The sequence below is a fragment of the Eschrichtius robustus genome, chromosome 9 (genome assembly GCF_028021215.1).
Source record: "Eschrichtius robustus isolate mEscRob2 chromosome 9, mEscRob2.pri, whole genome shotgun sequence".
NCBI lineage: Eukaryota > Metazoa > Chordata > Mammalia > Artiodactyla > Eschrichtiidae > Eschrichtius > Eschrichtius robustus.
In genome coordinates, this window is record NC_090832.1 from 5371513 (window position 1) to 5387318 (window position 15806).

Sequence of the window (15806 nt, forward strand, 5' to 3'; positions counted from 1 at the left end):
TTTCACCTTCAGCTTCCTCGTTCAGCTCACCGTCTCCTGAATCCTCAGGAGGCACAGTGTTCTAGGCAATTGTTTTTCTTCAACAGATAGACTGTCTCCCCCCTTGAGAAGCTGCTGGGGGCTTTCAGCTTCCTACTTTTCACAGCCTTTTACATTTTTGCACACTTCTGAAGTTCCCATTATACGCCTCCTCAATCTCTTCATTCATGAACACTTCTTCTTCGGCTGTGTTTGATTTCCTTTTCCTGATTGGCTTTTTCCGTGATCCCTCTGTTTTGCAGTCTGGTGATGACTTTCCACCATCGAGGGCATTTGCTCAGGGATTTCCCGAGCTCTGAGCTCTGCCACCAGCTCGCGTTGTATGAGATGCCTTCGCCCACCCGCTGACCTGTGCCGGCCACGGAGGGGAGGGAACACTTCCCGGGGTAGCTGGGACCCTCTACCCCTTCACCACCATCCACTCTCCTGCTCCCGGGTGACTTTTTCTCTGTTTTCTGTGTGTCCCTAGGAACAGGGAAATCACCTCCTTTGGTTAAACATGGGGCAGAGGTGACAGTCAGAAAAAGCAGTCACTCCCATTTCTATACTAAAAAGACAATGCATTAAAAAAAAATCTCCAGAGAACATTGTGCGATCTTTATAGTTATTTCGGTTTTCGGCAAAATTATTTTCTTATTACGAAGAACTCACCATTGCCAGGTAGGAAGCCCCATATTGTCTGAGGACCTTCCACATATATATTGCTTTGCTGGGGTAGAAGTTAGTCATTATTCAAACGTTGTTTCTTTGAAATAAAAGGCCAACAGATATAAGAAACTATGCTAGGTACTTCACAAAAATCACCTCTAGTCCTTAGAATATTCCTACAGGTTAGAATCTCCACTTTACAGCTGAGGAAACCAGAGGCTCAGAGAGGTTAAATAACTTGCCCAAAGGCAGGACAGCTGATAAGTGACAGGGCCGGGAAAGGAACCCCAATGTTTTAATTCCACGCCAGAGTTAGGGCTCTTGGCTCAGTGGCAGGTGGGTCTCCTTGTTACTACACCAGATGATTTTCACAAGCAGGACAGAAAGTAAGAGGCCAGGCTTGCTTCTGAGTCCCAACAGAGCAGTGGAGGAAATTCTGGTAGGAACATTCAAAGGCACTAACAGCCAGTGTCTTTCTAACAAATAGTATCATGGACTTCGGGGTCACTTCGAACACATCACTGATGCCAGGACGGCAGCTGATGGGTACAATTGAACATCAGAGTTTGGAGAAAAAAACCTGTCTTAACCTGTCCATGTCTGCTTCTAGCTCTGTCTTTTCAAAGTATTATACACGAAAGCCAATTTTTCTTACCCGGTTACGCATCTCCGTTTATCCTAAAAACTGCTTCCGGAAACTAGGAGGTAGCTCCTGGTTGCTAGGTTTCATATGCTGAGCCCGTCATCAGGGAAGATGAATAATGAACCAGTTTTCAAACTCGGTGTTTGCCTTTGGAAACTTGTGTCTTAAATAATTAGTGACAACAATCTCGAGGCAAAGGGTCCGTTTCCCAGGGGAACACATTTCATTTCTTCACTTTTGTGCAGAAGCTGCACTTTGCTACAGAATGAGACACTTGAGGCTATGCATTTCTGGGCAGTTACAGCATTTCTCAGGTGTGCAGAGCCAGGGGTCCATCGTTCTGAAGATTTCGGGGCTGATTTTCAAATGCCCCGAGCTCACCGCCCCACACGCCTGCAGGGCCCTTGTCAGGGCTGGCACCTTACACTTGCTCTTCTCTTCGGACACCTTTTTTCTTTCCCAGTTGAATGAAAAAGTGCATGTCTTTTGTCTTTTTTCTTTTGGTTTCAATAAAATTCCAAAACAGTGCCATCAGACCCACCCAGAGGTGCAATGAGAACCCATCCAGCACGCCCGTGGGAGGGGGCCAAGGAGAGGAGAATTGCCAAGAAAAGAATATGATTTGTTTCAAGGGGCGATCATTAAGGTGCTTATAAGTCATTTTCAAAAATGATTGAAAGCCCTCAACAAACTGCTGGGTAGCATTTTGTCAGTAACACCGGGGTCCTGAGATGCAGGATGTCATAATACAGAGGGACAAAGATGCAAACTAGCTTTTTTAAAAACAATCACGTTTGCCATGTTGCATTTCACACCTAACCTTCCCCCTCCCTCCCTCCCTGTCCCCTCCCAATATAAACTGGAAAGCCCCTGCAAACCCAGATCACCAGTGGGCTAGAAGCATCAATTATTTTTACAGCTGAGGTTCATAACGGGTGGCAAAACTGTCCTGCTGTAATGGGAATATCGATTCCACAGTTTAGTTGGCTGTCAAAGCACACTGTTCTGCACAGCTGCTGCTGAACGGGTGCTTGTCGTCCACGACCAACACCTGTTAAGCAGTCAGCACCAACGCTTCCCTTCCAACCTTTGACACCACCCTCAGGGCAGGCAGACACAACTGCTGAATTGCGTATGAAAATTGCAGTTTTATTGTCTATACAGCTGAAGGTTTAACTCGGACTCCTGCTTCTTTCCTAACTGTATAAAGAAGCAATTCTTCTCCTAGAACAAATAAGCACAGTACACTATTGTAATCTAAGAAACAGGCACTATTTGTGTATTGGAAAGCCTTGCTCTCAATAGGGCTACAAGTCCAATGGCCCATGAGCCACTATTTTAGCAGCTGTAGAAAAGTAAGCCGTAGAAGTCACAGATAATGAGATACTAACAGCAGCAGAGACAGATGATCAGAAGGCTAGGAGAAGCCTTCCTCGAATCCCAGCTGTTCCCACTGCTAATTTAGCAAGCACGACTCATAGGTAGGGACCATGTACTTGATGTTGATGAAGGCATCTTCTCCTCCGGAGCGCTCGAAGGCCTCCAGCGTCTCCTGGATCAGGTCACCGATGTTCTCCCGCTTCTGCTGGCTGTAGTCGATGCCGTCCCCGGAGTTTACTGGGTCATGCAAACACACAAAGAGGCCCGTTATTTCACTGCATTTCCCCAAAAAGTCCTACACACGTGTCTAGGCATTTTTCTCTGAATGCTTGTCATGAGACGCAAGCAATTAACATTTTTACACGATCCTGTAGAGTTTTAGGACTGGTGACAGATATACAAAAATACAAAGTCCTAGAATGGAGCTGATGAAAATTCATCTAAACTAAAGAAATCAGAGAGTAAATGAAAGTGAGGTGATCATGGTTACACAACAGTCCACAAGTCAGGGAATCTCTTTCTTAAATCTGGCAATTACATCGAGAGTGTTCTCTTGGACCTTGACTTCTTCAGAATCCCAAGATGGCATATTTAGAGGGAACCGTCCATCATCAGGTTAGGGTGCTGGCTCTGTGTGACTTCAAATGGACATACTTTGGAGTGAGGGGCTTAGCCCCTGCCCATGTCCGTGGCTTCTGTACGTGGGATGAGCTCCTTCTCCTCCAGGTATCACTAGCCCAGGTGTGCAGCCCTCTGACGGCACCCCCATCACTCCGGATGCAGGTGGGGAGGAGGAAACAGCCTTTCCTGCCGTGGCTGCTGCTGACCCGTCCCTGAATGCTTGGATGACAGTCATCGTTACGGCTTCATAGAGGTTGGTGCCACTGATAGTTTTAGAGTCTAAGTCCAGGCAGGCGGTCCACCCAGGGGGGCACCTCTCCCAGAGCCTCTCCCGAGGCCTCGTCTCCCAGAGCCTTGAGTGACCCCTCAGCTGCCTCTCAGACTCTGAGGGGAGGGGTTCCTAGGCTTGGCCTTCGACGGCCTGGTTGGGGGAACCTGGGTCTGACGTGCTTCACCGTACACAGCCCGGTCTCAAACCATTTGGATAAGAAGTATCTGATTCCACTCCACCTGTGAGGTTACCCAAGTGCGTGGGGTCAGCCCAAAATGGGAGACCCTCTACTTCAATCCAGAATATAAAAATTCCACAATTTTCTCGAATAATAGTCATTACATGCATGTAAGTTGCATTTCCCGCCCAGACTTCTAAGGGTTTCAACACCGTTTATTCTCCCAGTAAGCGAGTCACGTCTGTGCCTCTGCTGACGTTACCCCACCTGACCTGCGATGAAAGGAAAGGGCCACAGGGTGGGCTGAGAGGCCCGGGAGGCCTCAGGATAAACGGCCTGAAGGCTCAGGCCATGCGATGCTACAGGGCGAGCAGCTGCAGCTTGAAAATGCGCACTTTACCAGATCAAAGTGTTTACTTTATTCAGATTTCAATATAGCTCCATATGCTTATCTTGCTTGAATGTGAAAATAATAGAGGGAAAAACGGTATTTCAAAGTTTTTTTCCCCAGTTGTTTTGAACATTTTAAAAAAGATGGAGTAATGGTTCAGACCAGTAATAAAGGTAACAATTACAATCGCACACAGCATAGATAAGCAGGTTTTTTGCTTGATTTTCCCAGAGGCTTGTTAAAGAAATATCACTGTCTTCTGTAGCACAGAGAAAAGACATGGCTCTCCTGACTGGTTTCTTCTGGTGGGGGGTGAAGGCAGGCAGAAATATTACTAATTTTCAGAAAGAGAAAGACTATGAGTCACACAGCCACAGTGCGTATCAGTTTTTCATAACCAATGAACTTACAATGCAAAGCCATTGCAATTAGGTGGACTTTTCCTTTCTCATGGTGGAAGCCTTTCTGCTATGATGGGGAAAGCTGGATTGAAGTCAAAGCTTGATTTACAGAGTAGCTGATCATCTAAAATATTCATACATGATACTTGTACAGGACAAATAAGAGATAAGACATTTGACCAAAAGGGTTCTTGCCCTGTTGTTTTTGAGCTAAAGGTAAACTTAAAAATATAGAGAGAGAGACAAATACACACAAATGAAATAGGTTGTTTTGTTTTTTTTTTTTAAAGATTTACAGGGTGGTCTGAGAAGAGAGTCAGTGCAGTTGGGGTCACCCACCAGGGAGGACAACGTAGCATCCATCCACGTGGAGGGCTTTCCAACAGGAGAAGGTCTTGGGTCAAATTAAGAGAGAAGGGGGAGGAAGCTTGTGTGTGTGTGTGTGTGTGTGTGTGTGTATATACGTGTGTGTGTGTGTGTATACGTGTGTGTGGGGGGGGGGGGAGGGTCGGTCAGGCGTGTTACAGGTGTAAAGAAAAGATGCTAAGGAAGAAGGTCCCAAAGAGGGGAGGGCCAAAGCAACACAGTCCAAAACAGGTGCAGCAGGGACAGAGACAGATAGCGCGTGTGACAAGGGAGACCCGTAAGGAAGGTACATGTGAGGAACAACATCCCAGGATTCCGATCGGAACCGTGAAGGAGGTCCAGTGAGAGGGTCTGGCGGGCCTTTGAGGGCTTCTTCCCTCCAGAGGACATTCCTGATAAATTCCTCCTGCTCAAGAAAGAGGTGCACTTAGGGAGGAGCCGGCAGGACCCAGGTTTGCATGGCCAGCCGAGCCCATGGCGCAAACACCCTGGGGGCACGTGGAAAATGTAATTGGTGATGGTGCCCAGTTGTGACAGCCTTGATCCAGTTACTGATGGACAAAGATACGTAAATTAATCACTAATAAATGGTGCCTTTTGTTGGCATACTAGTCAAAAGGTCAAGAACTGAATAGATCACGGGACAGACATATTTTCCTGATGGGGGCAGAGGGGGGTGGAAAGTCTGCACACAATGGAAAGCTTAACACACCCTGTTTTCCCCACTGCCTTCCAGAATGCTATAATGACAAGCAACACTTTATTTCAATAATAACCTATTCTTACTTTTTAAAAGTATTTAACTGTAGGAGTAAGTAAACTATGTAGCTTTTTTGTTTCCCAACAGTGTATAAAGCAAATGATAAAAAGAACAGAACAGAATAACAGTTGCTTATTCAAAAAGGGAGTTGGAGTTGGAATATTTTGTGGTTGCAGAATGTGTATCACTGGGGTAGAAAAAAAGCCCAACAAAGGCGCACATCCCTTCTTTTGGGTGCTGAAACGATGACCGGGCACAGTTTAGTGTCAAGCCATGTTGGGGGGCAGGTGAGCGGTGTGGTCTCCATTTCAAAACTGCTATATTGTCAGGTTTTTTTAGAATCTGAGCTTGAGGTGATTAGCTTGAGCTCACCATTTAAGATACATATGACACGGTTGGAAAACAAACTTGTGAGAATAGGATGCTTTAAAAAAAAAAAAAAAAACCCAGATGGTTATGTACAATTGTCAATTCTGATTAGGAAGATGACATTTCAATTCAGGAAGCTAGGAGTCTATTTTATGTCCAGCAGCTGGAAAGATACATTGAGGATGGAAAAGATATGTTTTATTTATAACCAAACAAATAGGAGTATAACAACGGTTTAAACCAGACTTTGCATTTCTAAAGGGATAACACGCAAATAGACTAGAACAAGGGATCTGGTTTCTCTTCTTAGAGGTCCTTGTGTGCAGGAGGTGGGCAACTACTGTTTGAAAGTCCTTCTTGGTTAGGGATTATTTTAAGTATACTTGTTATTCTGAATGTTGAAGTTGTTTTTGATTATGTAGGTAATACGTTTAAGCACACACAGCCTCCTTTTCTATCTAGCCCCCTTTAGACAGTCCTAACCTGGTTGCTTTCTCTTTCTAGATGCCGCTTTGGTCAGAATTGGGACGTGCGTATCCCAGTCTTGGCGTCGGTCAATGGCGTGCTCTCAGTGAATGAACTCAGCTCGTGACTGGGAAGTGACGATCGTGACACCTCACCACCAAGGCCATCCAAAGGGAGGCTGCATCAGATGCACTGACATTTCACACAGATACGTATCTACGAGGCAGCGGACATGGACCAGCTGCAGACACGTGTCTTGTGGGATTTCGATGGAAGAGTCTCTTAGCATTTTTACAGTTTCTAGACTGTGTAGAAGCTTTATTCTTTTCCTTTCTTCAGTTACCACTATTACAGGAAAAAATGAAAAAAAAAAAAAGCAAAGTGGGGAAAAGGAAACTTTTGGTGGCCAGAGCAAGGTCTTCCCAAGTTAGTGCTGAGGTCGGTGTCAATGGCACCTTTGGCCATACCAAAGAGTGATGTTCTCTCTGTAGACAGCGGAAGACTAGGCCCTGCAGGGTGATGCAAGATGGAAAAAAAAAAAGCTCTTGCCTTTGGGGAGCTTCTCATCTACCTGGGGGAGCCTAGCTGGCCACAGTCCCTGTAGGTCCCGTGCACGCCCTATGAGAGTCAGTGTGGGCCGCGCACCCTGACTGCAGAGCCCCGGCGCCATAGGCCTCTCTCCTGTTCCTTGGGTTCCCACTGGAAACTGTGTCCTGAGAGAAGGCTTATCTGTGTGTTTTAGTCAGACACTTGAGTCCCCTTATCTGAAAACAGGAAGAGCAGTGAAAGGATGTATGGACGGCCATAAGAGGCTCAAGGAGAGTTACATTCACATTTGGATTTTTCTGACTCTAGTGTTTTTTTGGTCAATACTCTTCAATGTTAAGTGTATAGATATTGTTATATGAACAGTAATACACAAAGAAGTTATTGGGAAATGAAAGCATTATTTAAGGCATCGGAAATAGAAAACACATAAATGCTTACCTCGGGTTGCTTATTCAACATACCTGAAGTATTACTCATTTGGTACCGATGAATGAAATAATTTATAGACTCTACCTATGCTTTCTGGTCATGACTAAGAAAAGCAGCAGGCACAACTTGGGGAAAACTTCCATTAGTTTTGCAGGCTCCTGGCTGAAGCAGCAGCAGGACAGGCTAAGCACGACCACACGATGGAGAGGCAGTGGGTCGGCAGGAAGGAAGGCATCGTGCCCACTGCCACCTGTCATCCTGAAATTGCTCATGACTTGGCTGCTTTGCAGAGCCATGAACCAAACACTCCTAAAGAAAACACTAGCTTGGGAAACTCAATTAAAAACCACCAGAGTGAATCAGGAAATGATAAGCAATGACTCAAATGATGTCCAGACTACCATTACCAATCTTTCTTCACACTACTAACTTTTGGAAGCTCTAATTTATGATGTAACTTGCCACGCTCAGTGACAGCAACGGTTTGTGTCACCTCTTAAGTGTACAAGAGCACTTGAAATAACTGTGGAAAGTAGCAAAGACCTCAGACAAATAAAAAGATGATTAAAACGATGGAACAACATTCACCTCAGCCTTTGACAGCACCAGACAGTGAGCCGGGCAGAGTGATTCTCTCAGCGCACCAAAGGCTAAATTACAGTCGTAAAACAAGGCTTTGAAATAAATGGCTGCCGACTGGCCGTGGTTTGGCTGCGCCCTCCTTTGGTCTACCGCTTCCTTCTCTGGCCATGTGTGCGTGGCCACTTTGCATACACGGTATGTGAACGTGAATCCAGGCCAAGTCCAGCCTGAAGCTTTTCTCAGTATGAAAGCATCCACGGATATAACGCGACTTGCAGACAACACGCCTGTCTACCATTTCCCCAGGTGAGATGCTGGCGAGCTCAGCACAAGGCAAGAACTCTGGCCCTTCCTTGTGTGCCCGGGGTGGGGGGTGGGGGGCTGGACAACCTCCCTGAAGCAATGCTGAGTGGAATTTTAAAAAGTACTAACAGAAGAAACTAAACCAATTCCTTCTGGATCAGAGAAGACTTTTTTTTTTTTTGGTTGCTCAAATGTTCAACTAAAACATTTCAAAAGCTTTAAAGCTCAACTGAAAGGAATTTTACCTGTCAAGACCTGTAACCAGTGCCGGCTTCAGCCACAGCTAAAGCTGCTTTCCTTCTGCCTGGGTCTCAATGACGTCATCTGCTCTGGAGAGAGAGTGAGCCCTTGGGGCCTGGGCTCAGGTCTCAGCAGGGTGTGTGTGTGGAACCTACTGCAAATATTATTGTGATAAGATGTTTCTTGATGACATTAAACCAGCACAGATGTTCTGTTGGATGATTCTGAACAAAATTTCAATTTTGGGCTCAGTGGATTTAACAGTTACAAGCTGGAGATGACCTCAAACAGTAATTCCCTGTTCGCACTAATTGGTATTTAAGCAGAAACGTTAGTTGTAGTGGAATAAAACTAATATTTTCCAACAGATATTTATTAAAAAGATGACTCTTATCATCGAAAAAGATTTCATTAAAAAGATAACTCATATGAGTTTATAAATGGTTGTTTTGAGGTTTTTGCTTTTTAATTTGAATTAAGAAAGGGAGAGAAGAGACATCTATTTTGTCTTTTAAGGAGTTTTTCATTTCAAGACCTAGATTATATTGTCAACATTTGTTTTGCCAGAAATATCTTGTTTATTTGGGGTTAGCTTGAACCCAATTTATAGAAATAGTGTTACCTGTTTTGGAATAAAAGGGCTTTCTCCCATAAAGTTTGGAAAATTACAGTGGAAACAATTGTAAATTCCAGTCTGATCCTTTCTGGAGATGAGGGAATGGAAGAGGAAGGGAAGAGGGGAAGACAAACTAGGAGAAATTTCATTTTTCTACACTGAATAAGAGAAGAAGCCTTTTGGGAAGATGTTTTGAGGTTATCTGCTTTTAGAATCCTAAAGAAATGTTTCTTTCACTTTCTTTTTTTAGCTTTGCTATGTTACTTTGAAGACACTCATCTTTTTTTTTTTTTTCCTTAGTGATAACATGTGTCACCCTATTCAGAATTCTGGGTGTTTCCCTGTTTGGCCCAAGCTTAGCCACGGCTTCCTTGGCTAACTTCATATTCTCTTGGAAAGTGATTGTTTTCAACATACCCTTAAGTCTGACTGTACAATGGATATTTCTAGAGTGTTGTTGGTTCATGGCGGGTGTGAATCAAAGTTGCAATGGTTTTGCAACCAAAAACTTATAATAACCAGAGCATATGTCATGCTAGAGATGCCCAAAGGCTTAAACACTCCAAATCTCCTCAGATCTTGTTGACATTAATGAAATTCATAAGATTTCTTTCCTCTGAAGATAAAAGCTTTGCAGCAAGACCTCGATTCCCAGCTGGATGTCTGTCTCTCTCCCTCACCTTTTGACGCTGGAGCTGGGTGACTAAAGCAAGAGGTTCCTAAGCCATCATAGTTTAGAAAGCTCAAGGAAAGGTTTTCATCTCTGAATGGGGGCGCTGATCACTTGTGAAACTAAAGATATCATGGATCTTGGCCCAATTGTCAATTAGATATTTAAATGTTCCTTGAGACAGACAATGAAGATTTCTAAACAAACAACTGCCGTTTTGCAATGCCAAAGTAGACTTGTTCTGTAGGAAATGAACAAGGATAACAGCGGGGTGTAGTGATATAGTGGAAGTAACATTGAACTTTAAAGGCAAATAACTTGCCATATAATTTTTCAAACCTTAGTAGCTGCAATGTTCCGTAACTTACTAGATGGTTAACTATGGACAGGTTACTTAATTTCTCTGAATCTCAGTTACCTTCCCTGTAGAAAGAAGGGACTGAACTTTGGGTGATCTCTGCTCATCCTAACATTACATTATATAATATCACAACACAACTTTGGAATAAGCTTTTGGAAAGGATGGATGCACAGTATTTCAACTGAAAAGATAATCACAAAGCATCTGTGTAATTCTTCAAAGTAAGTCACAGATCTCATAAGCATCAAATTCAGCTTTCAAATCAAGTTCTAAAAAAACCCAAAGGACCAAGGTTTATATAGTTAGTTCTAGTTTAGAAAGAGAACACTGTCAAAAACTCAAATTATTTGTTGACACACTACCAAAATTTATTCCATTCTGCTACTTCAATAAGTCTATGTAGATTTTGATTTACTAGAATAAAGACCAAATGTATGGGTTGGTTTTCTAAATATATTCAGTTGACAGTGATTTGGTCAAGACTACAAAAAAGCAAGTTAGGTTCATCTCTGATTATTGACAATTTGACTTGGAAGTTATACTGAGAAAAATAGGTGGGTTCACCAATTTATCCCTCTACAGGATAATTACAACTATAGATTCAGTTGCCATTGAATTAAACTGTATTCCGTGTTGTGAAGTAGAAGTGTATCTCTTTTCTTGTTGGTCCACGTGATTCAATGCACATTCAGTGAACATTCAGCAGAAAAGGAGCAGAGAGTTCTAAGTCCAGCTCTTGTCCTAAATCTATTTCCTGCTGGCTTATCTCATGGTGGAGTAATAATAACAACAATAATACTAGCATAATGCCATTTAAAGCTAAGAATAGCCCTATGAGCTAGATACTATTACCGTCTCAGCACAGGGAGCACACTGAGGTTTAGGAGGTGGAATCACTTAGTAAAGTGACACAAGCACTACATGATTCTGGGATGCTGAGAAAGAAATGGTGGGTGGCATATGCTGGAGTACAATGAGGAGGGTGATAGGAAGATCCAGAAGAGAGGTCTAAGCGTCCTATGCCAACATGGGCAGTGCGCAGGGAGCAGGAACTTGGCCTTTCTAACTCTAGAAGAACTTTAACCCTGTAGAGAAGGAATGGCATCAGGAGAGAGGGTCTAGGTGAATAAATGTCGGGGGAGATATTCTACTCACTGCAAGCAATCAATTTGTGTTTCACAGGGCAGCAAACTGTTCATCTTGGCTTCATTTTTATGATACAGACTATTATGCTATCTTTCCTTCTTTATAAGTCCTTGAAATAATGACATCCTTTACCAAAATATGTTCAGGAAGACAAACTCAAGGCTGGCTGCTTTCAAGGACTTTTTTTTCAGTGCCGTATGATACAGGAGGACTATGGGGAAATTCTAGGATTAACTTCACATTCCATCCCTCCCACTCTTTATGAGCACTTACGACTTATTTCTAGATCTGTAGGTGTTAGTTATATAGTCTTACTAGAGGAGGAAATCATAAGGCTTTATGTGCTCGAGACAGAAAAGCAGCCTGAGGGATGCCTATGTTACTTGCAGAAGGATGCCTGGTAGAGTCAGACCAGAGGTGTTGGGAAAACCTGTAACTACAGACTAGTAGGAAGAAGGTGAGAAGGTAAAAAGGAGGAACCTTGTAAGTATCTGGATGGTCTTTCTATATCCTTTGAAAAAAGCCAGATTCCAGCTACAGATGTCGGGGGAGTTTATGAATCAAAGTTCAAGGTTCCCATGGTCCATGAGGACTAGGGAAGTCTCTAGTGTTCCTTTAGGGAACTGTATCTTGGGATTCTTGAGTAGTACTTAGTGGAATCAAATGCCTGTGTGGAGGCCTTCAGGTGACTCCTCCGCGCCGCCCCCCCCCGCCCCGCCCCAGCCCCGCCCCCGCCCGGAGGTAAGCGCTGACTCTACTGGTAGCGGGAGCCCTGCGTCTGGACTCAGAAGATCAGCGCCATCTTCGGCTCCTCCTTCCCTGTATCCAGCTTGCTGTTATGCAGTGCACGGTGGGTCTGCTTAATACACCCAGTTCCTGAGCTACTCTGGCCCACCCTGGGTGGTAGCTAAGAGTCTGTTTGGTCTTTCAAACTCTCCTCCTGCTGGTTCACCCTGCAGATTAATTTTCCTAGTCACCTTCTCTCCTGATTAATAACCAACATTTCCACGTTGTATGATGGATCAAATTCAAGTTCCTGACACCCGGACCCTCTCTCTCTGCTCTCCCTTATGAAGTCAATCTTATATTTTGCTCCTTCCCAACGAGACATTCTGCTCCAATCAGACGTGGATTTCTTCCTAGCCCCAATGTGTGCGATTTTCATTCATGTCTTTAAACACCCCCATAGGACTATGCTCCCCTCTCCCTTCTGATAAGTCCCACCTTACTTCTTTTCAAGGCCAGTTTGGGATTTACTTCCTCTGTGAAGTTGACTCCACAATCTTCTTTCTTTCTTTTGAATTCCTAGAGCTATGGTCAGTAATATCTCCACCTCCCTTAAGTACGTGTCACTCTAGAACCCTTAGAAGTGCTTTATGTTGCTTAGTTTTCCTACATTTTACCACCTCTTGAAGGATAGGTTTATGCTATAAACTTTGTTCATTGGCATCAAATACAAATCGAATCTTTGTGAAAGGGATGAATGAAAGAATAAATTACTGCTTTGTGTGTTTGCTGAATCCAGATATGTTATAAGCAAATTCAGTTCTAAGTAAATTGTATGTTAAAAGTAGTGCCCACAGTCTGCCCAATTCTTATTCTTTATTTACTATTTACAAACTTGTGAGTTCTTATCCATGTAGATAGTATTTATGTGGATTCAGAAAGGCTGAGTATACGTACATAGAGGGTTGGTGTAGTTAGATAGCCTCATCTCTTTTCCAAAATCCTCCTTGATTTAAAGTGGAGTTTACTTGGATCACCCTTAAATTTGAGAAGAGAAAGCTTTCCTTCTCCAGAATGAAAAAAAATCAGATTATCCTATTTCATTGAATATCTAAATTTTGCTTAATATCGTTTCTTTCCCAGCTACATGATAATTTTCAGTCAGGCAAAGAAATGTTTTCAGTTGGAAAGGAAATACTGATGGCTGCTTTCAGGGGTGATGCAAACCTATCGGAGATACTTTTACTGCTTTTAGACTGATGCTGGAAACTTTCAGAAATGGACCAGAATGACAGCTGTTATCATGGCTTTTCATTTCCAAGAAATATTAATGATACAACCCATTTTAAATTCTAAATTCTTTTTTGTATTTGAGGTACAAAAACGAAAAAAGAAATCTCAGATTTCTAGCAAGTTTTATCAGCAAATGCAGTAAACTATGGGGAGATGTACTTCTCAAATTATCTCTGTTAGAACTTTCATCTTTATAGTGAACTCAGAACTCAGAAGCCTGTGTGTGTCCACACTGGTGATCGCCATCACAGCAAAGTTTGGTTAAATCATTTTAGATGAAAACCTGCACAGCGGGGCACAGAGCCACAAAACAAAAGACCTTCATGGCCTTGATGTACCCTTTGTTCTACTGCAGAAAATAATTAAATAAAGTCACTAACGGTGCTCACAATGAAAAAACACATCACCCCGTTTCTGCATATCAGATGATTCCTCGATTATCTACGATTTATCTCAGCTTGCTTAAACTAGCTACTCTTTGAAAATTCTAAGATGAATTATTGGGTGCAAAATCTAATAGATTTCCAAGCCATTAGCTGTAAATTTTACCGAGTGAAAATCTTTCTCATCAAATGAGCTCAATTAACGCAAAAATAGTATATTTAATGAACAAATCAAAGCAATCTGCTGGGCTGAACTGAGTTAACGGCTGTATAAGTGACAGAGTTAAAGCCTTTTACAATTGTCTCAGTTTAAAAGAACCTCGCAGTATCTGTCAAAGCTCTGACTACCAACTTTCATCAGTGTCTACGTTGGTTAGTTCAATGTGGCAGGAGACATCCACTCTGCCACCAGGCACGTTAATGCAGAGCACAACCTGCAAATACTGAGCTTGCCTGACTCCATTTTTCCAAATGTTCAGGGCTTTGTTAAAGTCCAATCAGAGTTTTGGCTGTGTGTTAAGAAAAAGAGAGGTATCTAAATCATGGGGACACAATGAAAATGTGGCCATTTAATTTGCCACGTCAGCAAAATCGGGTTTGCACATGAATTGAAACTAAAGCTTGTCGGAAATGCTGATAGGTGAAATATGCTGACTTTTGATACTTTTGAATAAAGACTGTTTATTTGCCTGTGTTACATTTTTATCTCTTAAAATTCCTCAGTTTAGTGCACACAATTACTTTCCTCTTAATCAGGCTTTTGGGAGTAGGTGAGTCCAAACAAAGCCAACTGGAAACAAACAAGAGCCTCCCCAAGGGGTTGAGGCCATGTGCACAAGGATATGCCCTCAGCCTCTTACTGAATCTCTGGCTGAAACAGGTGTAATAATACCTTCCTGGAAGGAGAGGTGCAAGGATAAAATAAAAGAATATATGTTATGTCTTTAGGAATGTAACAAGCAATTAGTATTACTGTAGTTTCTGTGATGTCAGTATCCCATCTTCCAGGTAACAGTGGATTGCCTATGATTTAACTCTCCTCTGGGTAGGACAGGAAGACTAGCCCACAGAATACCATGGAGTAAGGGTTTTGCTTTTATAAAATGGGTTCACTCTACAGCCCCAGAAAAGGAGCAGCGGGGAACTGCTTTAGCTTCAAGTCCTGCAGGAGAGTGAGTTTACTGTCAGTTGTCTGGACTCACCATGAACACAGAGCTGCCCTGTTGGGGATACTTGTTACACGGGCGTAGTTTGCTCCGGTCTAGATGGGTTCCTTGGACCCTGTCTGCAACATGATCAAGGTTCTTGGTTGCAGGGCTTTAGAAGCAAATGATTTATGGCATAAGCTTACACTCACTAGTTGCCCTCAGTCCCCTTTCTCCCCGGGTAGAGTTTAATATATTGGTGCCTAAATGAACGGGGGAAAGACCAGTTCTTGTCTTCCTGCAAATGGCACTCAGCCTTGGCTATCTGAGCCCTGGCGGCCCTGTTTCTCTCTCTTTTGCTTCAGGTAATTCATATAATTCCTATAATTCCCATTTTATATTGAGCAAGTAGCTGAATTGAGAAGGAGAGAAAGAGAGAGGAGGTGTCCTTGCCTATTTCTGATCACAAGGTAAGAGCTGAGCTGGAGAAGTGACAGTAGAACAGAAGGAAGAATGGGAGCAGTGTTCCAGCTCGTGTCTGGTCCCTGTAGGAAGAGAACTGAGGTGGGGACGTTTAGAAACCTTGTTCTCCTGCTTCTTCTATTGCAGCTAAAATCACCCCATCCACCTCCTTCACCACATAGGTTGCTACTTTGGCCTCTGAGCTCCCCCCCAAGCTCTCTCCTAGACTCTTTAAATCATGACCCTCGGCCCCTTGGGATGCTGGTGGACCTCAGCTCCTGCCCCTAGCCAGGCTCCCAAATCTGACATTTGCACAGTAGACTCAGAGCTCTGAGTGAACTGGACAAATGTCCTGGCAAGCAGGCACAC

At 43.3% G+C, this 15806-nt stretch overlaps 1 protein-coding gene across 1 annotated transcript in view; it reads right to left on the reverse strand.

Moving 5' to 3' along the window:
* Window positions 1–2493: 2493 nt before the first annotated feature.
* PACRG (parkin coregulated) overlaps window positions 2494–15806 on the reverse strand; it is a 514981-nt gene continuing 501668 nt past the window's right edge. The window contains exon 5 of the mRNA XM_068551104.1: window positions 2494–2947. Coding sequence (XP_068407205.1) covers window positions 2787–2947 — 161 coding nt within the window. The 3' untranslated portion in view covers window positions 2494–2786. The remainder of the gene's footprint in view (window positions 2948–15806) is intronic.